Below are 23,190 nucleotides of genomic sequence, written 5' to 3'. Positions count from 1 at the left end.
CCAGCGACCCACAGTCAACATCCTGCTGCTCTTGCCGCCCTGAATGGTTGCTGGGGCAGAAGAGCCGGGCCTCCACGACTGAGTTCGGGGCCTGGGTATTCGGCTGGCCGCTAGTGCTGGGAGTGAGTAAGCTCGGTGAGTGCATTGTGTCCAGGCGCTCTACTGCAGTGAAGCTAACGGGGGCAGCAAAGGAGGATCTGGGCTGGAGGTGTCTCACTCCAACAGCCTACTAAACCTGTGTGAGAGTGGCTACGCGGGTAACAACTGTATCTCGCATGATCGTGGCGCTGGCTCTCCTGCATCTACATATTGAGTGCAGATTAAGGCATCGTGAGTCCTGTGGTCTCTGACGGTCGCCAAGGCCTGGCTTATGCCCCTGGGGCTAGGATCGGAGCCTGCAGTAAGTACTGGACCTGGGTTGAACCGTGAAGGGTGGTGCAGTGGAATCCAGCCCAGGAGGAGGCACTACACACTAGTGACAAGAACGGAGTGCGAGGGAGCCATCCAAAAGGGGTTGACATCAGAGCTGCACCACGACGGTGGAGAGTTACGGGTAGTGAAGGGGTCAAGCCTGGAGAGCCTGAGCCCAGGGTCGTACCGGACAGGTGGCATTTCAAGGGGGGACATTTAACAGTATTGTCCTCCTATCAACGATTAGCAGGTAACCCCCAGAGCTGCCCCGTATCCTCACTGGGCAGGATAACCATCGGCTGTCATACATGGCGATGGGCGGGGAAGGTCCTAAGGCCAATGCCCAAAAGCAGCTAGCCAAATTCACCTGGTCCAAGGTGGGGGATAAAAGTGAACCGCTGCAGATGGAGAAAGACGGAGGGGCTGCGACCTCCAAGCAAGGTACGGAGCCAACCCTACATGATGTCATGGTGGCTATCAATGGAGTGCGTGCTTCGCTGGACTCAGTTACGGTGGAGGTCTCTCTTATCAGGGCAAACTTCCGGAAGATGGATGCGAAAGTCCATGCGCCCTGCAGACAGATACATCAGAACTTCAATTACAGATGCTCGAATTGGAAAAAGAAGCAGGAGCGGATGTCACAACAAATTGACAACTACGAAGGCCGGGCACGCCGTAACAATATCCGCATCTTAGGGGTTCCGGAACGGGCTGAGGGGCCAGCGGCGGACCTTTATGTTGAGGACCTCATTACCAAACATCTCAAGCCTAAGACGTTGTCTAGCTATTTCTCCATTGAAAGGGCCCAGAGAGTGCCAGGAGGAAGACTGAAACCAGGAGCGCCCCCGAGGCCCCTTATAGCCTGAGTGTGCAATTATCGGGATAGAGACATTATCCTGCAGACTGCGAGATCCAATCCCCCACTAAAAATAGATAATTACGAGGTGGCCTTCTTTCCTGACTTTACAGCCAAGGCCCAGCGTCGCAGCTTTCAGGCGGTGAAGAGGGAACTGCGAGACCGGGAGGTGAAATATGCAATGCTCTTTCCTGCAAAGCTGAGAGTGGAATCGGATGGTAAATCGTGGTTTTTTGAGTTGCCAGAGGCGGTTTCGGACTGGATGGACGGCTGAAGCAATGTGGGAGGCCACAGGAGAGAACGCTCTGGTAGAACTGGCCAACACAGAGGCAACCGTACAGAAGCTGCGAACAATGGCCCAACGCAGGACGACAGCCAGGCGAAGGAGCGGGAGCGACGTACCCTGGGGACAGTTGTAGAGAGCTGATGCCTCACTGACAGCGCACGTATGGGGGGTGAGATAAGGGTTTGTGATACCCATTAGTGCGAGGCATGTAAAATGAGACCTAGTGAAGAGGTTTAGGCTGATGGGTTTAATTCATGTGATTTGAACGGGACTAGAAAAGTGCAAAATAGTGGATGGCTAAAATTCAAGACAATTGTGATGTGTACACGCGGGGATGGGAGTTGACTAACCCCGTGCATTTTCAGCATTTCAGGGGGGAGAGAGGCACTCTGCCATGTTCGGGAGTGGGTAGTTCTAAATCCACGAGCAGGGGGGCAGGGAGGGGGTAGGCATTGGGGGGTTGGGAGGAGGCGGGGTTTAATTGTTCATTGTTTTATTGGTATAATTTGTGGTTTTGTGGTTTTAATGCGCAAAGTGACCATACCAAATCTTAGACGAACAAAGATGAGTAGGGTATTACAATTCATTTCTCCGTTTGCACTGATCTGTACACTTGAGAAATGTGTTAGGAACAGCTATGGGGGGGATAGAGATCGGATACTTTCTGTACTCACTTGGAATATCAATGGGGTGGGCGATAAGATCAAGAGAGGGATAGTGCAACAGTATTTTAAGCGGTACTCACCTGATGTGGTTCTGCTGCATGAAACGCACCTGGTGAGACAGAAGACGAAGGCCCTCACTAGGTGGGGTACAAACTTGGTCCATGCAGACTACACCACGGGATCAAGGGGGACGGCACTCCTGGTAAAGAAGAACACACCTCTAATAGTTCACAGGACGTGGGCAGATCCGGTTGCAGGTTCGCAGGAGCAGAGGCCTAGTGGGATGGAAGGGATATAAATATTCTCTCAGTTTATTTACCGCCCGCTCTAGGTAAGACAGCATTGGAGGACCTTGGGAGTAATCTGACGGGACTCCGGGAAGGCATACTAATCATGGGCGGGACTATAATATGACTTTGGATGACACAGTTGATCGCCAACAGCCAAGGTCCAAAGCAAAATCTATTGGGATAATGGCTGACTTCACAAAGGCAATGGGGTTGACTGATATAGGATGAGCGCTTCAACCCACTGGAAAATTATTCACATATTTCTCTAATGTGCACCAAAGTTTATCGCGTATTGACTATTTCCTTACACACTTGTCCTCGATAGGGAATTTTGCCCAGTCTCGAGTTCTGCCAAGGGGCATATCAGATCACTCTTCAGTCTGGGTAGATTATAAACACTGGGAACGGCAGATGCGCTCCACCATCAATATTAGCTCCACCATCATTGTTAATCTATGGCTCTTACACATACCAGACATTAGGGAGGAACTCCGCACACAAACAGAGACCTATTTCACTGAAAATGTGGGCTCGGTTGAATAGGCACAAATAATTTGGGAAGCATATAAGGTGGTTCTGAAAGGGCAAGCTTTAGCTGTGAAGTCGGGGTACATTGCCAAGAGGCGTGAACTTTTGGTCCGGGTTGAGACGGACCTCCTTGAAGCGGAGCGGGAACATGCACACGATCCTTCACCGGCCACTGGCCATAGGCTTCTACTGAAGCAAGACAAATACCGGATAAAAACTAGGGAGCGCATGTTGGCCAAGTATCGCAATACCCAGCACAGAATATATGAGATGGGAGATAGGGCAGGCAGAACACCAGCGTGGTTGGAGAGGCGAGAGCAGGGCACGAGATGGGTGCATAAACTGACAACACCGGGGGGGTGATATCGTGAAGCACCCACTGGAAATAGCAGAGGAATTCGCTAACCACCTGGAAAAGGTGTACTCCCCCTCTACTCACTACACTGCTGAGGATTCACGTCAGCTCCTCCGAGATAGTAGCATACCAGCCCTCTCAGAAGTGGAGAGGGAGACTTTAGATGGAGATCTCTCGAATGAAGAAATTAGCAAGGCCATAGGACAGATCAAATCCGGGAAAGCGATGGGGCTAACGGCATACCGGTTGAGTTTCTAAAAGCCACCGCCTCTCTAACAGTGCTTCACCTGAAGGCCATGTGCGACGAAAGCCTGGAGACGGGTCGGCTACCAGTAGATCAACGGTTAGCCTCCATCGTAGTAATCCATAAGCCGGGTAGACCAGCAGATAGCTGAAGCTCCTATAGGCCCATCTCGCTGCTTAATGTAGAGGCAAAGGTTTTGGCGATGGTCCTGGCTAATAGACTGGTGACGGTTATAGCATCATTGATCCATCTGGATTTATGCCAGGGAGGAATACGGCCCATAATATTCGGCGCCTATACAACGTGATGGCTCGTAGGACATTTATTGAGGAGGATGTGGCGGTGTTGTCTCTCGATGCCTCAATGGCCTTCGATTCCGTAGAATGGCCTTACTTGTTCGAAGTCCTGGAAAGGGTGAGATTGGGCCCTAAATTTATAGCCTGGGTAAAGCTGCTATATACTGACGTCTTGGGGCAGGTGAGGGTTAATGGCTACACGTCCCGGACGTTCAGGTTAAACAGAGGCACTAGACAGGGGTGCCCGTTAATTCCGCTGATATTCTCCCTCTTGCTGGAGCCCCTTGTGGCCTGGGTGCGCTGAGATGTGATGGTGCGAGGGATGCGCTGGACGGCCGACGTAGAGGATCGTATATCCTTATATGCGGACGACATACTGCTATATCTAGCCTCCCCGTATGAATCATTTAGTGTGGTACTTGACATCTTCGCGAATTTTGGCAGGTACTCCGGGAATGCGATCAACTGGCATAAGTCCGTATTGTTTATGTTGCGGGGCCAGGTCCCCCGACTTCCAGTTGGGTGCACCATAAGAGTGGCAGACTGGCACTCCTTGGGAGTAAGAGCGGGCTAAACCAACTAACTGGTGTGGCTCATTTCCTTTAACACTCCCTTTCCAGACTTCCTGCACATTCCATTCCTTGGGCTGCCATCTGGCTGGGGCGAGCAGGGTGGGTGGGGAGGGTGGTACAGGAAGAGAGGTAGGCCTGGCTGGCATTTCTTACTGTCCTTCTCTCTTTGAAGCCCAGTTTGATTTACAAAGCCCCCCACTGTCCTTGCCTGGTCCCTTCAGCTGTAGAGCTCCCCCCCATAAGATAACCTCTGTTTCTGTGCAGGCCCCTTATCACCTCATCACAGCAGTTTGGCTAAGCCTGTCAAGGCCTGGCCAGTCAGGAGAGGCTACTGGAGGGCTGTATTTTGACTCACAGGAAAGAAAGTTCTATAACTTTGTTTCTGTATTAGTTTAAAAGTGGCAAGTTTTTGGATGTATCCTTACCAGTCTTTTAAGTCTTTCAAATATTATTTTATCTCACTCCTGTCAATAGATACACTGTATTACAGTATTCCAATGTTAGCCTATGTAGCTAAAAAATTACAAAGGGGAAAAACGAAATTGGTAGTTTTCCCTTATCAGGGCATATAAAACACCTTTTAAATGCCCCTGCTTATTTGTACATGGCACCCTACCCTGGGGGCAGCTAGAATAGACCCTAGGGGTGACTTATATGTAAAAATAAGGTAGTTTCATACTTTGGAAGTACCTTTAAATCCAAAGTCAAATGCTCATGTAATTTCAGTTTAAAATCAGCCTGCAAAGCAGGGCTGGCTTTTAAAATGACTGCAGGCAACACAGCAGTGCCTCAAAGCTGCTGGGACTCTAAACCTACATGCCCTACCATATACTAAGGACTTACAGGTAGGCTTGCAGTGCCAATTGTAATTACACCTAATTACCATATACATTTCCAATCAGAGCAATGGCTCTGGGCCTGGTTAGCAGAGCCCAGGGTGCAGTCAGTGTCAGTTATCAGCGGGGGAAGCATATTATATTTATATGTGAGCAACAACTTTGAGCTAGTGTGATCTTTGATTTTTGTAGCATTTTCTGAGATATGAGCTGTGAGAAAGTATCTTCTATGATGTCATCAGCGGAGAAGAAACTATTTTGTAATATCATTGGAAGTGATGGTGTTCTCTGCTCTCACCATCAGAAACAGCATGTTTTGTGATGTCATCTGTAAAGCTCAGAGGGTTCGTCTGTTATTAGCAGTGTCTGTTTTAATCGCTTAAAGAATGTTAGCTTTCTTTTTGATGATGTTGGTGAAATAGTATGTCTTAAATTACCAGCAATGAGACAACATTTTCTGTGATGTCAACAGCAATGAGACAGAATATTTTGTAATGCTATTAACAGTAATAAAATATGATCGCCTCACCAGTAGGACAACATGTTTTGTGAAGTCATCACTAATGAGATGGTGTGTTTTGCAACACCAGCAGCAGTGAAAAGTATCTGTAAGCAAACAGCAACCAATCTGCTTTTTCAGCAGTGAGAGTGTGCGTCCTGTGATCTCATGAGCAGCAAGACAGAATGTTGTGAGATGTCCGCAGCAGCGTCAAAGCATGGTTTTGGAGAGCAGCAGTATTTGGACTGTGTGCTCCTGACATATATCCATTTGTGTATATGGTACTTGCATTTCTTGAACATAGACGAATGGCAGTGAAGCATGGTACAGGGCAAAAGAAAAAGACACAGTCAATGAATTGGCTGAATTCCAAGAATAGAGGTCTTACTCCATTAGGAGGTAGGGTTCTGAATCTTCAACCATTTTCTAAATTGGAGTGAGTTTGGATATGAGCATGTTGTTCCAGATCCTGGGTGCATAAACGTAGAAGCAATGTTACCTTACTTATTAATTAGATTTGCCCTTCTACATCTCCAATGTGCTGGCGTCTAACTGATAGTGTGCCAAGAGCCACCGGAGATGGTGAGCTTGTTATCCAGATAGGCAGGGGGTGCCGGTCTGACCGGCTTTGTAGCTAATATTGCTGGCTTTGAAGATAGTGCAGGCCGGCAGGGGGATCCAGTGGACTTCCCTCAAGATAGGGGTGATGTGGTCATATTTCTTCAGCCCCTTGATATCAGCAGTAGGGCAGTATTTCTTGTGATATCAGAAGTGGTTAAAATTAATAATGAGATGTCGTCGGCAGCGAGTGTTTTGTTTTTTCTGATCTCAGGTGCTGAGGCACTGTTTTATTTCATGCGCACAGCATTAACAAAGCATACTTTCTGACATTATCACTTGTGGCAAAGTGTGTTTTCTGGTCTCTGTTGCAGTGTTGACAGCTTGTTTTATGATTTCCACAGGGAGGTGGTTTGTACTGTGAAGTCTTCAGCAGTGGGACAGCATGTGCTCACGTTCCATGTTCTGTGATTCTGTCAGCCGTGAGTCATGGTGTCCTGTGTCGTAATCAGCATATACCAACAGCACCGAGAAGGCAGGCAGAAGCTTCTGTGATTTCCGTACTGAGAAATTGTGTTTTGCCTTTTGTGACAACATCAGATGTCAGCTTGACGATTCACCAAGGTGTTAGTTGATTCCATCATCCCTGACACTTGTTCTGTGATGTCATCAGTAGCAATACAACTTGTGTGTAGTCATCAGCAGTGTGACAGTCTGTCCTCTGATTTCATCAGCAGTGAGGCAGCTTGTTCTGTGTTGTCATCATTGGCAATGCGATGGTGGGTTCTGTGGTGTCATTCAGTCATGAGAAAGCGCGTTCTTTGATGTCGTAGCCAGGGCTTCATTATATTCATTTTGTGTGTTCTCTTTAGCTGTGAGACAGAGTGTTCTCTGAACTAATTAGTCAACAAGCCCTGTCCTGTCATCTGCAGTGCGACAAATGTGTTTGGATGATCGCATCAGATTTTAAACGCCTTGGGTTACACAGGTTTGTAGGTTTATAATTTGCACACAGATCTTTTCAGCTAGTACGTACAACGAGTACGTTTTTTTCAGAATATCGCATATATCCCCAAAAGACTATATTTCGTAATAATGCAAAAAGGACAAGGTACACTTAGGTGTTGTGAATCCAGGCCACTTAAACAGCTGTCTGCATTGCTAAATATTCTGTGGTTATATTTTCCAACTGAGTGTGGTCTGGAATTATTGTCGGGTGCCTGGCACTTTCAATGACGTGGTAAGTAAGAATGAGTGTGTGATTTCCTTGGTAGTTGAGTGAGAACATATGCATAGCTGAATCTCCTCTAGGTGCTTAGCATGTGGAAACTATTCACCTTGCCTGCCTTTTCTGTGCTTTTTCATGGTGCCCTTAGGTTTGCCGCTGAAGGACGAGGAGAGCAGGCTAGAGGTGGGCACTGCCTCCACTTCAGCGGCACCAGTGCCTGGTGGGAGCGTCCCGGCTGAGCCCCTGGTAGATCTGTTGACTGGGTCTCTGATGAAGAAAGACTACCTTGGACACGATGACTTCTTCCCAGGTAAGGCCAGGTTAGAGATGTAAGCCAGATTTGAAAAAGACGCCTTGCTTAATTTGTGTCGTTGTGTGCGGGTCGTGGCTACTAGAACTCTATTACAGGGACATATTTTTCATCATTAGACTTTGATCCAAAAGAAGAGTGAGAAAGGTAGAAGGTGGTAAAGAAGTAAAAGGACCACAGCGGCAGGCAGAAAATAGGAATGAAAAACAGCCTGCAAATGTGAACCAAAGAGATAGGTGTTGGAAGGTGGTGGGCAAAAGAGGCCTTAGAAGGAATCAAGACTGGACATTCTTGGGATTTAGCACCCCTGACACTGAGCAACACCGGTGGTGGGTTCCTGAGTAAAACCTTGAGATCCTGCAGTTAATACTAATATTTATTTATTTTGCAACATACTAATCCACTGCTGGTCTGTTTTGGGTTCTGGAGTAGCGTCCTACTTGCCGAAAAGCGCTTCAATGCCTCGTCAGAGATCGTAAGAATTATATAAATACAATGACAATATAATACAATCTATAAGCACTGGAGTCAGACCTGTAGGTATGGTGTCTTGTAATTAATTGTCTTGTGAATGGAAGCTCTTCCTGTACCCCAAAGGAATCAGATTTCGTAGAATGAGAGGCAGCAATGGGTGAAAAATGCAGGTGAGAGAGTGCCAGATAGATTAGCGAGCAGTCCTACCGGGTTCCAAATTTTGGAACACACAAATCCCGGGAATATCTGCAATTAGGATGAAGACATATTACAAGAGAAGAGAGAACTTGAGGATGAAAATGAGTAGGAGGCTGAAGAACAAAGCCTTGGAGTGGAAGACTGATAGAGAACGGAGAACTGGGTTTAGGTTTAATATTATTAACATTGGCCCCTGATATAGCGCACCCTTTAAACTGAGATGTCGCTTGTCTCTTAAACTATAGTTTTGATTCTACCCACAGCTTAATGACCCTCATTTCATCTCCCTCAGAAGCACAGAAATCTGAGCCGTTCCCACCAGAATTAGCACCAGTGACCTGAAAGTTTGATTCAGACACCGGAAGGGAGTACATACCGCCTATTCAAAGGGAGGGGTGATTGTTGCTTAGCACAGGGTACTGCAGAGGGCCTGAATTCTTTTTCCCTAGTAAAGGGTGGAATTTCTCAGCCATCCACATCCCTGCATTCTTTTTATATCCTCTCAAGACCTCCATTGGAGGAGCTGATATCCTTAGCAACATTGATCCGGTATCTAAATGGTAAAGCAATAGTTTTCTTAAATACATTTACATTCACTCTGCCTGGAGTTTAAGCACCATTGATTATTTTTGATATTATCATTATTATTTCTAATAATATTTTCTATTATAGATCCAGATGATTTTTTGTCACTAATTTTTAAGATTGTATTTGATCATGCTTCTAGTTTTTTATTAACGTTTTTTTACGTTACTAAATGCATTTAGACTGCCTGAATGTACCTTAATCTTTGTTATTTATGACTTGTATAAAAATATTAATATGATCAGTTTTATATCACAAGTACTATAATGCTTATTTTATTGATTGCTTTTCACTTGTTGTATTTAGTAGGAAACTCGTGGCATTGCAGACGCTTTGCAGCCTGCCATTATTACTATTATTATTTTCATGGTCAGCCAACTGGGTGGACAGGACACTCTTTTTTACAGACAGATATTTCCCGAGAACTGACCTTGCATTTGGAAGACAACCTAGTGTCAAACATGGGCAAACACCTAAGGTATTTGTTTACCCGATGTAGCAAATACATTGAAAAAACTGAAATATCACATGTTACCACCTACTATGCATGTTGTGTCTATTCAACATGCACAGAGGGTGTTTATACACTTTCACATCACTTGTTGCACATTTGACACTATTGACCATTTTTTAGCATTCAAATCCATACAAGGCCACCAGAAGATGCTTCTTAATAATCTCTTCATGGTTGACTATCAGAACTCCTTTCAGAGTGCCACGGGGCATGTAGGGGCAACTGGGCTCAACCGTGGGGGTTGAGACTTTTACTCCTGATGCCCCCGAGCCTGACCTACTATGGATTATGCTCAACTGGGCCAAGTTCCCTTTCTGTATTTGAGTCTCAGTGCTAGATGTGGTTGAATAGTTAAGGCTCTCTCGGGGGTGGGGGGGAATGTAGATACAGCTCAGTGAACACGACTCATAACTCAAATTGCAGACAGTACGAACAATAAATTAATGTCCAGCCAACTGCCTGCTTTGATAAGAAAAAGTGTTATTTTATTTCTAACTCTGCACATGCAAAGGAATAGGACATTTAGAAGCATTAACACAACCCCCCTTGAGGTCGGGGCTCTAGCAGTTGTCAGTCAAAACCCTGTCCCATCCTCACTCATGTAACATGTCCAGGGCTATTCCCCATTAACTGGTGGCCGCATCAGGGAATGCAAATTATTAGGCTGAACTCAAGAGTTCCCCCTTCTGACCATTTAGGAACTCTAGTCAAAAGTGTCTATGATGCCTCAGCACCATAAGCAGCAAGTCCCCCAGGGCCTCCAAAGGCCTGGTTTCAGTCTGGCCCACTCCAACAGTATGGGGAGTGTTCAGCAGTGCAACGTAGAGCCCTCTCCTTAGGCGCTCTCCAGCCTGGATCCTGTACGGCAAAGTCGGGCCGCTCGCAATGGATGCGGCAGCACTCGATAGTGCAGGCTTTTCCTGTCAAGCAGCGCTGCGACACCATTTGCAGTGATAGGAGCTGCTCAAGTTCGGCAGACACAAAAGGTGTGATCCTCTGGCTCCCGACCGGAGCTCCAACAAGGGTGCAACATCCTCTGCAATGTCTGTTAACTCCGGGGACTTGGTCCAGAGCAGATCATGAGGTTGAGGCTCGACCCGCTGGTTACAAAAGTTCTCCTTTGGTCCGGGTTGAAGGCCCAAATTCTAAGCCAAAGTGGTACCAGCGCCCCTCCTGGCATATGGGTTGCCGCAGTGATCACAATCAGGGTGCAGACTCTCCTTAAGCAATTACCCTCACTACGGTGGCCCCTCCTGGCATACAGGGACACTGATCTCTGCAGTCACATGTCCTGCGCACCTGGCTCAAACTCAGTTCACCGGTGACCCCCCCCCCCCCGGCATATGGGGTCATTGTGGCGCAGTGGTGGGGCTTGGTGCTTCCCTCCCAGAGCTTCCGATATGGCTCAGAACAACATGGCCCTCTACTGGCATATGAGGATCGCAGAGCTGTTACTGCACACGGGCAATGGCCTGATCAATGCACAGCTTCACACGTTGATCAGGAAATCCTCATGCAGGGCTCCCTAGTGGACCTTGCTCCCTCCAGTGCTCTCCTCTCCCTCACAGATCACACTGGTCTTGGCAAGCAGGGAGGCTATGGCTTTGAGCTTGGTGTCCTGAGTGATGTCCCCTCACCATGCAGGGAGAAAAGCAGGCCTTTGTCCCCATTCCTGGTCATAGATAGGAGCCTTGAAGAGCTTTCCCCTTCTCACACAGACGGTCTGACTACTTGGAAGATGAGAAATGTTTGGAGACTTGCCCTCCCCTTCTGACAGACCTTTTCCAGACACCATATGCAAATTAGGGTTTGGGTATTTTAAGTTTTATTTTGGAGTTCTGCTTCTTTTGAAGTGGGCACTTCTCCTTTTCATCTTCCTTTATGAAGGAGGTCTGCCACAGCAGACACAACTCTGAAGCGGATTGTCCACAACATAATTCATGGGAGTGTACACCTGGATGTCAGCCACAATGATATGTGCATCAAAGGGTTGATCCCAGACCCCCAGGCCTACTCTTTATGATTCTCTTATTAGTCCCATTTCCCTGCCTGAAAATGTGTCCAGGCCCCTTCTTTGTGATCTATCACTGAATCAGAGAGCAGTCTTTCGAAATGCAAAGGGAGTCTCTTCTCTCCATTGTGTCCCCACCCAGCACACAGCAATGTATTAATCCATAAATCTGTCTGGGGGGGATTCCTCTCCTCCTCATGTCTTTACCAGGCAGGTCTGGGTTTCCCAAAATGGAACCCAGGGTACTCCATATAATGTACAATTGCAAGCATACTCGCGGAGTGTAAATTCATAGCACACTTTCTGTTCAGCACTAATACCTTTATGCATTGTACCCTCACAAGTACCCATGCATCCAACACACATACTCAGTCTGTGCTCACTGTTCAGCCCTGAAGCTTTACTCTCTTTAACCAGGGTGTGTTGGTTCGAAACTCACACACTGCCAGCACACACACTCAATATGTGCTTGCTGCACAACTCTTCACACTTCATGTTTTGTACGTCATGCAAGCACACATATACCCAGAACATACAGTGCCTGCGCACACACTGCCCAGGACTATGTATCTCATGTAATGTATTCCTCTCAGGCATACATACACCCAGCACATGTACTAACCACACATGTACTATACAGTACTGCACCATCCTTGTACTGTACACTTCCAAGACACACATACAACTAAAGCAGAGTCACTACTCCTGAGATGCGCAGCACTCCACATCTACCTAATCTAGGCCGAGGGTGAGTTTAGCACACAGCAGCTTAACTTTTAAAAAGGTGAGTGAGCCTGCACGCCTCACTCTAGTGACAAGGTAAATAGATCCTGTTCATTACCACTGATCCCTAAACTGTATGCTGCAACCAGCGTGCTCATCCTCATAACTTCTGGTGAAAGCGGTTGCCTTCAACCACTATGAGGGCAGTGCTTTTGGCGCACCTCCTGGTCCAACAAGACCACAATCTCTGAGACAGGTCTATGTCATGGAGCACATGCAAGATCCATGTTCACCTAGGACAAAAAAAATCATCATTAGGGATCCAGACAACAGTTGGGCACTCAGGGCAGGCGTACATATCTCTTACCATGCAGGGGACTTTTCAGTTTAGAAAGCTGCTGCTCGAGTAAAAATCTACTCAAACGACAGAAAGGAAAGCAGCGCCCGCTTGCGCTGTGCATGGTGCCGTGCGCGATGCTTGCACAGTGCGGACAAGCATCTGGCACTGAAAATCACCACAAACTGCATTTTTTTAACGCAATCCGCCGCTTGCGGAGCTCCGCGTAGCGTGGCAGAGCTCTTTTTGCACTCCGCGGTGTTTCGCGTAGCGCATCTCCGCCCAGGCTTACTTTGAACCCCCTTAATCATGGAGCAAACCCTTAAGCAGCATTTTCTATGAACTGGCTGTAGTACTCACACAGCCCCTCAAAAGAACCAACTTTCCCTTATAGTCTGGATATGGACCACAACAAATGGCATCCATCTTTGCCTGTTTTGGAATTATACCTATGCCTGATATTATGTGCCCAAATAATCCACTTGCTGTTGAAACAAAATGCATTTATAGGCTTTTAAGATTTATCCTTCTGTGGCCTTGTAGAAACTCCACTCAATGCAATTCAATTAGAAACCTGACGTTTAGTGTATATTCAAATGTCATTCTAGTGAGAGTACATGCCCTTGGACAGCTGGTACATTCTTCCTGAAAAACAGATGATGTAGACGTAAGCCCAAAGGGCTTTTTTAAAAAATAGTGTAGGCAGTTGGAAGTGATCATCACTGCCAGTGCCCTCAACTCAAGTATCAATTAATCAATTAATCAGATGGTACCCAGATCTGAAATCAAAGGGTAACATGCTCACCAGTTCACTGACCTTTGGTAATAGATGTGAATCCACCACAGTGTTACTACTTAAAGCTCTCACATCAATGCATATGCATAATTTTCCATCAATTTTATTATCCAGAATACTTGGGAACTCCCACTGAGAAGACCCAGCCGCCTCAATATTATCTTCTCGTACCATTTTTTCCAGCACAGTTTTAACAAATTTCCTCAAATTCATAAGAACACCCTTCACATTTTGTTTGCCGATTTGCACCCTATTTTTCTACATATCCTGCGAACATATATCCCATCTTGCAAGAACATCTGAAACAAATGTCAGGAACTTCATACACCACCCGTGCACTTAAATATTTACCAGACACTAATGAAATTCACTCCCCAGAGCATGGATCTAATTTGACAAACAATTTTCTTTGATAACATACATTGCAACATTCAAACCATACACCTACATCTCTTCTCCATTCAAAAGTATTTATGTTTCAAAATATCTACTTAAATCAATGGAATGCCCTTCAAATACACACACAACATCAGTCTTTCGAATTGTTATACAACTTTAAATAGTTCTCATAACAATTGTATTCCGTGAACCCAAATGAATTCATCATTTGTACATCAATCAATCAATCAAACAGTCTTTATTTCGACTTCATGTCATGAAAGACAATTTTAAAAACAAAACTCATCATTATTTACAGAAAACACATTTAAAAACATTTCATCAACAAGTATTTCCAATTTTGGGCTATGCATATAGAATTCATGGTACTAAAGCTAAGAGCAACATGATTTGTTTTACTGCATAAGTGGTATTCCTAATCGACCAAATAAAAAAATAAATATCTGACTTTCATAAAAACAAGCTAAAAAAATACAAAAGATTCCACCGTTATACTGGATTACTTTTAGGGCAGCTGGAGGGCTTTCAGTTTCCCAGCTCTAATTAACCACATCCGTTTCAGAAATTTAGCTATGGCAATCACTATTATTTCAGAACTATCGGATTGAAATATTCTTAGTGCAGAAATCCCCGTCTTAATACCCTTCTGAATACAGACTGCTCTTATCCACCTTAGACGGGGGGCCTTATATACTGGGCAAATAAACAAAATATGTGCTATAGTTTCACGATATATTTTACAAAAAGGGCACATTTGATCGTTTTTGCTGGAAGCCCAATTACAGGTAACCGTGTTCAGTGGAAGAGTACCTACCCTGAACTGGTGATATAATTTCCTATCTAGAGGCAATGTGATCAAATCCCAGTACATCTCATACCCAATAGAATGTTTCAACTCCAAAAAAACCTTGGTATGTGAAGGATCTGTGTGTGACTGGGACTCCACCTGGGATATATGTGACCAATAAGCCTCTTTCAACTCTTGTTTAGTGGGAATTATTGTCCCCTGTGGATTATCCCATAGATCCCCCATTCCTAAGGACTTTAAAAGGGTTTTTACCTTTCTGAACCAAGGAATTTTTTCCCCAGTATCCATATTACGCGTCTCCAGAAGTGCTAACGCATAGTGGTTCAATTCAGGGGTAACCCACAGTCTTCTCCAATAGGCAATTGGTCTAAATCTACAAATATTTTCTAGACTCTGACACCCCAGATCCATGCGAAGAGGTATTAGTGGTGTAGATTGTGGGAGGCCTGTGATACAGCGAAGAAACCTATTATGTGCTTTTTGTAAGCCTGCTATATCAGACGACCCCCACAATTCAGCTCCATACAGCATGGAAGATCTTACTCTCGAGTCATAGATTTTTAATACTGGGGCTATGGGTTTAGTGGCTGATAGCTTAAATTCTCTTAGCAATGCGCCAGAAAGTTGCGCATGCTTAGAGATTAAATGGGCCACATGAGGCTTCCACTGTAACCTGGAGCCCAGTGTAATACCCAAATAGTTAAAGCTGTCAGTCTGCTCTAATAATTCCCCATTCATAAAAACTCTGCCCCTGATGTTCCGGTGCCTGTGCATTGTCATAAATTTAGTTTTGGAGACATTAACAGAAAGGCCAAAATCGTTACAAAACTTTTCAAAGCAGGCTATTGCCTTCTGTAGCCCTTCCTGTGTTTTGGATAATAGGAGGGTGTCATCAGCAAACATCAGAAGGGGGACGGGGATGCCATTCTGTTTAGGTGGATCGGTTATAGAGTCCTGGTAATATTCAATAACTCTATTTATATACAATGTGAATAGTGTGGGTGCCAGCACACAACCTTGCCGGACACCCCTATCCGTTGGGAAGCTGTCAGTCACTTGGCTCTGGTTACCCCACCTGACCTGCGCATAGTTATTTTCATGTAATGTAATCAAAATTGCAAGTAATTCAGGTGGGATGCCCTGATCATGGAGCACTCTCCACAGCCTATCTCTCGGTACTAAGTCAAATGCAGCCTTTAAATCAACAAAGGCTGCATACAGTGTACCTCCCCCCAGAATCACCCATTTCCAGTATATTGTGGAAAATCTAAAAACTTGGTCCACCGTGCTGGTCAGGGGTCGAAAACCAGCCTGTAAAGTGGACATAATTCCTGATTCCTCAATCCAGGTCTGGACCCTGAGAAGGACCATTCTGGCCACAACTTTTTGAATACAGGCTATTAGGCTAATTGGCCTGTAGTTTCCCGGGTCAGCTCGGTCACCCTTCTTATAAATTGGTACGATTTCGGCTCCCCGCCATATATCTGGCACCATGGTGCCTTTGGCCAGAGTGTTCGCCAATAGTTCGATGTAAGGGACCCAGACTGACCTGCTATGCAAGAACAAATCTGCAGGAATTTTGTCTAGGCCCGGGGCCCTACCTTTAGGAATTAAATTGAGGGCACATTCAACATCCTTTTTGGTGAACACTAGTGTAGTAGCTGGCAGAAGGGGGCTGAGAGAAGCTAGGGCGGGTGGCGGGACATTATTCACATTGGCAAACTGGGACTTAAAGTGCTTTACCCATTTTTCTGGTGGGACATGATTAACCGGGGCTGGTTTTTGGTTCATCCCAGTATTTAGTGTCCCAGGTTTTTTTCGCCACATTTTGTGTCTTTTTGTAGTGAATCCTTGCCGCCCTTATAACTTCCCTATCGGTGGATCGCACAGCATCAGCTAAGGATTTATAAGCGAGCCTACAGTTTTTATCATACCATGATGCTTGTTTTCTTTTCCCCTTGCCGGGGTGCTTTTTCCTGGGGATATTAAAAAAAGTACTAAGTTTAAGAAAAAGGGTCGAATGGATATGAATTACCCTACTGCAGCAGTCCTCAAAATCCAACTGCCCCAGCATTTCGATCGTTGCTTCATTTACCATGTCATTCATTGTGTTAATCGATTCAGGCTTACACAGACACTCTGCCCATCTAAGCCGCCGGGTATCATTTGTCAAGATGATATCATCTATCAAATCAGCATATAATGACCCCTGCCCTTTGTATAACTGCAGCTCAAGACTTAGAGGATTATGGTCACTTTCGATACGTTGTATAACTATCATATCAAGTATGGTGGACCAAAATTCGAGGTTGACCAGTATATAGTCAATTCTACTGGTACACAATCCATTGTTAAAAGTTGGATTGCCCTGCTTATCACCTCGTGTCCTGCCATTCACTGCTCTCAATCCATACTCAAGACTGAAAGTCTTAAGTTGTAGGGCAGCCTGGGTCCACCGTTTGATAGGGGTAAGGTTAAGGATGGGAATTTGCCAGCAGATGTCCTCTGCCTCCGTGAGCTCCAAGTCTGTTTGATCCAGGGGCTCATAGGAGCAGTTGAAATCGCCACAAATTAGCAAATTGGCCCGTCCCCTCCAAATATTGACATAGTGTCCCAGTGTCGTCACAACTTCTGAAGGTTTCCCTCCTGGCTTTCCTCTGGCATATACATTAAAAATAATGAGCTCACCAAACGATGGAGATTTTAGCTTAACCGCCAGGATATCCCTTGAATTAATTTCAAGTTGTGAAATAGTGAAGCCATCGTCCTGCTTTACCCAGGTAGTCAGTCCCCCCTTGGGTCTCCCTCTATTTGTTTTCGTTGCAGGTATTGCAAATTGGAGATACCCTGTTCTATGTTGGGGCTCTAAAGCCCATGTTTCTTGCATGTTAACTATCATAAAGTTGTCAATAAAGGTAGCCCAGTCACTGGAAGTCAGCTTGTTTTTTAAACCAGCCACATTCCATGAGACTAGAAACTGGCTCTCCGCATTACAGGTTATATTATTTGGGACAGTTGCAGAAACTCCTGTACCATTAATATCCAACTTTTCGCCAGACTCATTTCCGCTACCTTTTCCCGGGCGATCAGTGTGACTTGACTTCTCTGGGAGGTTGCTCGGCATGGAAGAAACTGTAGCCCCAGCATAAATCTCATAATTATTCAGACCATAATTAGATATATCGTTTGTACGGTCTCCTTGAATGGTTAGTTTTATGCTGCGAGCAAAATTAATTGGGACATTGATAGTGACACCAGTCAAAATAAGATCTCTATCGGGTATATTTAAATCAGTGGGAGAAATCCTATCCAAGGTCTCAGCCATACCCACTGGCTCCTCCCCGGGTAGCTGTAAGCTTCAATCACAAGCATCCAAACCACTGAAGATGTCGAACCGGTTAGATACTTCCAGTGGGGTGAGAAGTGCCGGGTAGTCCCAGCTCCTATGTACAGGGAAACCCGGCCTAGTAGGTAGCGTATTCCACCCAAAGCCTTCTGACATTTTGGCTGGGTTCCTGAGATTCAACGTGTCGGGAAATTTAATACTAGATAATGTGTAACCCCTAGTCTGGTGGGAAAATACTACAGATCGTGGGTAGAAATAAGTCAGAGGACGTGGAATAATGCAACTACCTGAATTGACCCCTGGCCAATTCAAGATATGGCGTACTGCATTTTGATCTCTAAAGTTTATCACAACCACATCCCCCCCAATATCTTTGGGTCTACCCCCCAACCACTGGAGCCGGCGTACATGGATTATTTCGCCATCAATATTACTGGCGATTGGCCTATGTAGTGCCAGCCAGTGTGTTATTTTATTCTTTAGTTGGGAGAAACCCTCTCTCTTGTTCACTGGGAGCTCAGGAACCCCCGTTAGAATCACAACATAGGGAACAGCCTCAGGTGGAAGATCCGGTAGGGGTCCCCTAGACTGATTCCCTCGGGTCTGCCTCAAGCCTCCCTCCTCATGTCTCTGTGACCCATCCGAGCAATTACCCATATCATTAGTAATATTGTTTACAGGGATTATAGAATGGCAAATAGTATTAACTGACGCATTGCACACAGGAGCATTTGACTGGTTGGTGGTACAATTACTCGCAGTAAAATTAGAGACCGAAACTGGCCCTCTTGTTAGGTTGCTACCAGAGGACAGGTCACCTAATGATAGATTGGTGGGAGCTGTATTTGCTGCTAGCCCATTTTCGATCAATAATGGTCGAGTTTTAACAACAAGATTTCCCCCAGATAGGTGGGCTCGGGCCTGATCGGGTTCCGAGTGAGCTTTTAATTGTGTAGAACTAGACTTCCTATCCAGGTCTGCTTCAATTTTCCCTAGTCGATTCTCAATTTTTTCCAATCTTTCTACAATTGCAAGAGTATAAGAACGCAATATCAGCTCAAAAGTGTCCACAAAGTTACTAGTGATTTTGATGTTAGACCCATTGTCTTTGGGGCAATGTTCAGTACTGTGTTCCACCTCTATATGTGCAGAGGTCGGCGCTGGTATAGGAACAATGTCTGATCCAGTCACGTCCTTAGTAATTACAGTGGATATAACTTTAGAACTGGAGGGGATTGCCTTTTTCCCAAAAACGGTATGGCTCATCCTTTGTTTTGTGAGTTCCATCCCCTTGCGTCTCCTCTTAGCAGGTGGTGGAACTTGCTTTGCGGGTTGTACAGCTTTCTTAGATTTTTTTGACTTGTGAAGGGTAGGTGACACTATTTTCGTAATTCCTGGAGAGCTGGGTAGATCAAGTGACGAGTTGATAATAACTATTCCAGTGGAAGAAGTACTGGGTACTACACATTCTCTCAACAGGAGAGGTACGCCTTCTGTACTTAGAGTATCATCGACATGGGCTGGTACAGGAATATAATCATTTAAAGGAGTAGCTATGGAATTAAGCTCAAGCAATGCCCTGGTTTTAATGTTTTCAATAGAGCGTCTACGCTCAAGTCTTCGCTCTGCTAGGGAAGACTCGGTTGTTCCTGCAAATGGAGTCTTGATAAAATAATTATCCAAAGTACCATTCATTACAGTTCCCAGTCTGTCAGCCATTGCAGAAAATGGACTCGGCACACTAGTGGTCATAATAGTAGCTGTATCGAGTACTCAAATAGCCACAATAAAAAGTGAGTGCAACTTACGATGAGACGTATTCTTAGGTCTATCCGTCTAAACAGGGTGCTGTGCCTGGGCCGGTCTCGTCGGTCCACGGAGGGCCACAGAGGGCCCGCCCTTTGCCCGGGCTTCGCCCGGCACGTCCCGCGAAGCGGGCCTCAATGCAATTTAAAGGCGCCTCCTGGTGCTGGCGCTGCGTTAGCTGACGTCGCGCCGCCGCTGGGGCAGCCGGGAGATGAAGTCCCGGGGCGGCGACGCGGGAAAGTGCCGGTTTCGGAGTCAAGCTATCCCCCCGTGACTCTTGGCGATGGCGGCGTGCTGCTCTGCAGGTAGGTTCAGGTTTTGCTTGTACATCACAAACTACATATCCTCACCGTTACTGAAACGGCAGCACCCTTTACGACTTGTACCAAATGCCAAACCCGAACTTTTTCTTCTGTGGTTCTCTTCACATCTGCATCACGTACTTGGGTTATATGCCTTTTTAGTCCCCTTATTTTGAATCCCAAAATACTTTTGCATAATGTCCCTTCCTTCACATAATTTGGACTCTTTATCAATGGCTAGAAATTTATATAACAAAGCCAACTGGAAACTGCTGCCACACTTGTAAAAAGTCACATTTCATTCTTTTTTTCTTCTAAAGACTCGTGCTTCCCTACCATACCTCTACAGGTACAAACATCTGTCTTCCTATCACACTCATTCCTCATTCACTGATTTCACCCGTGCCACAGATTTCAGTTAATTCATTATACAAACATTACTTTCATCATCAACCACGATCAAATGTTATAAATTCTTCCTGTTATTTTATGAAGGAATACGAGGCTCCCCCTTGTCTGAAAGAGCTTTGGTGGTGTATGTAGTTGTTGCATGTGGGGAACTAAAAAATATAATACTACCACCAACAAGATTAGCAGCTAGCACACAAAAAACATAGTATACACATAGACTAATCAGGTTTAACAGCAAGGTGCATAACATAACACAGTTATACACATTGATTCATACAAGTCTTCTCCACGCATCCCAATACAAAGGTGGGTGTACTTAGTTGGCTCCAGAGTACAAATGGTAGTATTACTCCTCGAAACGCTTCTTACCAGAAATGTGCGTGTGCAACCCACTTGGACCTACATAAATAAAAACATTTCAGTGCAAAAACACCAAAACCGACATGCACAACAAAAATGAAGTTGAAAGCACGCCTAAGGGCGCATCGCTGTAGAAGCTTGTATTGATAGTGCAGAAACCATTGTTAAATTTCACCTTGTGTGCAGATCACCAACGATGGTATGCATCTTCTGACCTGTAAATACCCACACCTCATGTGCGGCACCATGCAGTGCCCAAAAGCAGAGGCACAGAACGCCCACGAACACAGTCAGAAGTGGAACGACTCTTGCTACCTTCATGAATATGCTTAAAAACTTATTAGAACATTGGAATGTGGAGCAATCTATTGAATACAATGGAGTGCTCCAGGGTTCTACAGGCCGGTGGATGCCCGCAGAGCAACATTCCAATGTTGTTTTTGTTCACAGCTGTTGCTATGCACACAGGCCTCTCGGAGCCCGAGGGGATTTAAACCCCCCTCGGGCTCCATGAGGCCTTTGTTTTTAGTAATTAGAACATCCTGCCCTCTAAGGGCGGAATGTTTTAATAGCCTTAGAGCCCTCCTAGTAGGCTCTACCGGCTATTAAAGGTCTGCTCCCTTGTTAAAATCCCTCGGCAAAAACGCTGGAGCGGGCCTTTAATGGCCGTTAGAGACCGCTAGGTCGGGCTCTAAGGCTATAATACATCACATGATAAAGTATTGTATCAATTTCACATAGCAGACCATTACAAAATGGCTGCATCTGCAGGCGTGCACACCACTGTGTGTGATGGTCACCAAAACACGGGGAACAACCTTTACAACGCAACTTTTACAACGCACTACACTTACAACACATTTTTTACAACGCAACATCCACTACAACGCATGCCATTACAACGCAGGACACTACAACGCATTTTTAAAAACTACCTTTACAACGCATTCCATTACAACGCATACTACCTTTACAACGCATACCATTACAACGCATAATATTACATTAAAACCCCTACACTATCCAACACTTGCCCTACTGTTGCACCCCCTGGAGTTAGAATAGTAATTTTTACCCCTATACTATCCAACACTTACCCTACTGTTGCACCCCCTGGAGTTAGAATAGTCATTTTTACCCCTATACTATCCAACACTTACCCTACTGTTGCACCCCCTGGAGTTAGAATAGTAATTTTTACCCCTATACTATCCAACACTTACCCTACTGTTGCACCCCCTGGAGTTAGAATAGTAATTTTTACCCCTATACTATCCAACACTTACCCTACTGTTGCACCCCCTGGAGTTAGAATAGTAATTTTTACTCCTATACTATCCAACACTTACCCTACTGTTGCACCCCCTGGAGTTAGAATGGTAATTTGTACCCCTATACTATCCAACACTTGCCCTACTGTTGCACCCCCTGGAGTTAGAATAGTAATTTTTACCCCTATACTATCCAACACTTGCCCTACTGTTGCACCCCCTGGAGTTAGAATAGTAATTTTTACCCCTATACTATCCAACACTTGCCCTACTGTTGCACACCCTGGAGTTAGAATAGTAATTTTTACCCCTATACTATCCAACAATTACCCTACTGTTGCACCCCCTGGAGTTAGAATAGTAATTTTTACCCCTATACTATCCAACACTTGCCCTACTGTTGCACCCCCTGGAGTTAGAATAGTAATTTTTACCCCTATACTATCCAACACTTGCCATACTGTTGCACCCCCTGGAGTTAGAATAGTAATTTTTACCCCTATACTATCCAACACTTACCCTACTGTTGCACCCCCTGGAGTTAGAATAGTAATTTTTACCCCTATACTATCCAACACTTGCCCTACTGTTGCACCCCCTGGAGTTAGAATAGTAATTTTTACCCCTATACTATCCAACACTTGCCCTACTGTTGCACCCCCTGGAGTTAGAATAGTAATTTTTACCCCTATACTATCCAACACTTACCCTACTGTTGCACCCCCTGGAGTTAGAATAGTAATTTTTACCCCTATACTTTCCAACACTTAACCTACTGTTGCACCCCCTGGAGTTAGAATAGTAATTTTTACCCCTATACTATCCAACACTTACCCTACTGTTGCACCCCCTGGAGTAAGAATAGTAATTTTTACCCCTATACTATCTAATACTTACCTTAAATCCAATTTAATA

The 23,190-nt window shown here is 45.3% G+C and overlaps 1 protein-coding gene across 1 annotated transcript in view; it reads left to right on the top strand.

Annotated features, from left to right (window-relative positions):
- The window catches only part of SEZ6L2 (seizure related 6 homolog like 2), a 256,811-nt gene that overhangs the window by 94,200 nt on the left and 139,421 nt on the right, over positions 1 to 23,190 (top strand). The window contains exon 2 of the mRNA XM_085614538.1: positions 7,773 to 7,934. Coding sequence (XP_085470664.1) covers positions 7,773 to 7,934 — 162 coding nt within the window. The remainder of the gene's footprint in view (positions 1 to 7,772; positions 7,935 to 23,190) is intronic.

Source organism: Triturus cristatus, chromosome 7 (assembly GCF_964204655.1).
Source record: "Triturus cristatus chromosome 7, aTriCri1.1, whole genome shotgun sequence".
Taxonomy (NCBI): Eukaryota; Metazoa; Chordata; class Amphibia; order Caudata; family Salamandridae; genus Triturus; species Triturus cristatus.
This window is presented reverse-complemented; position numbering and strand designations above follow the sequence as displayed.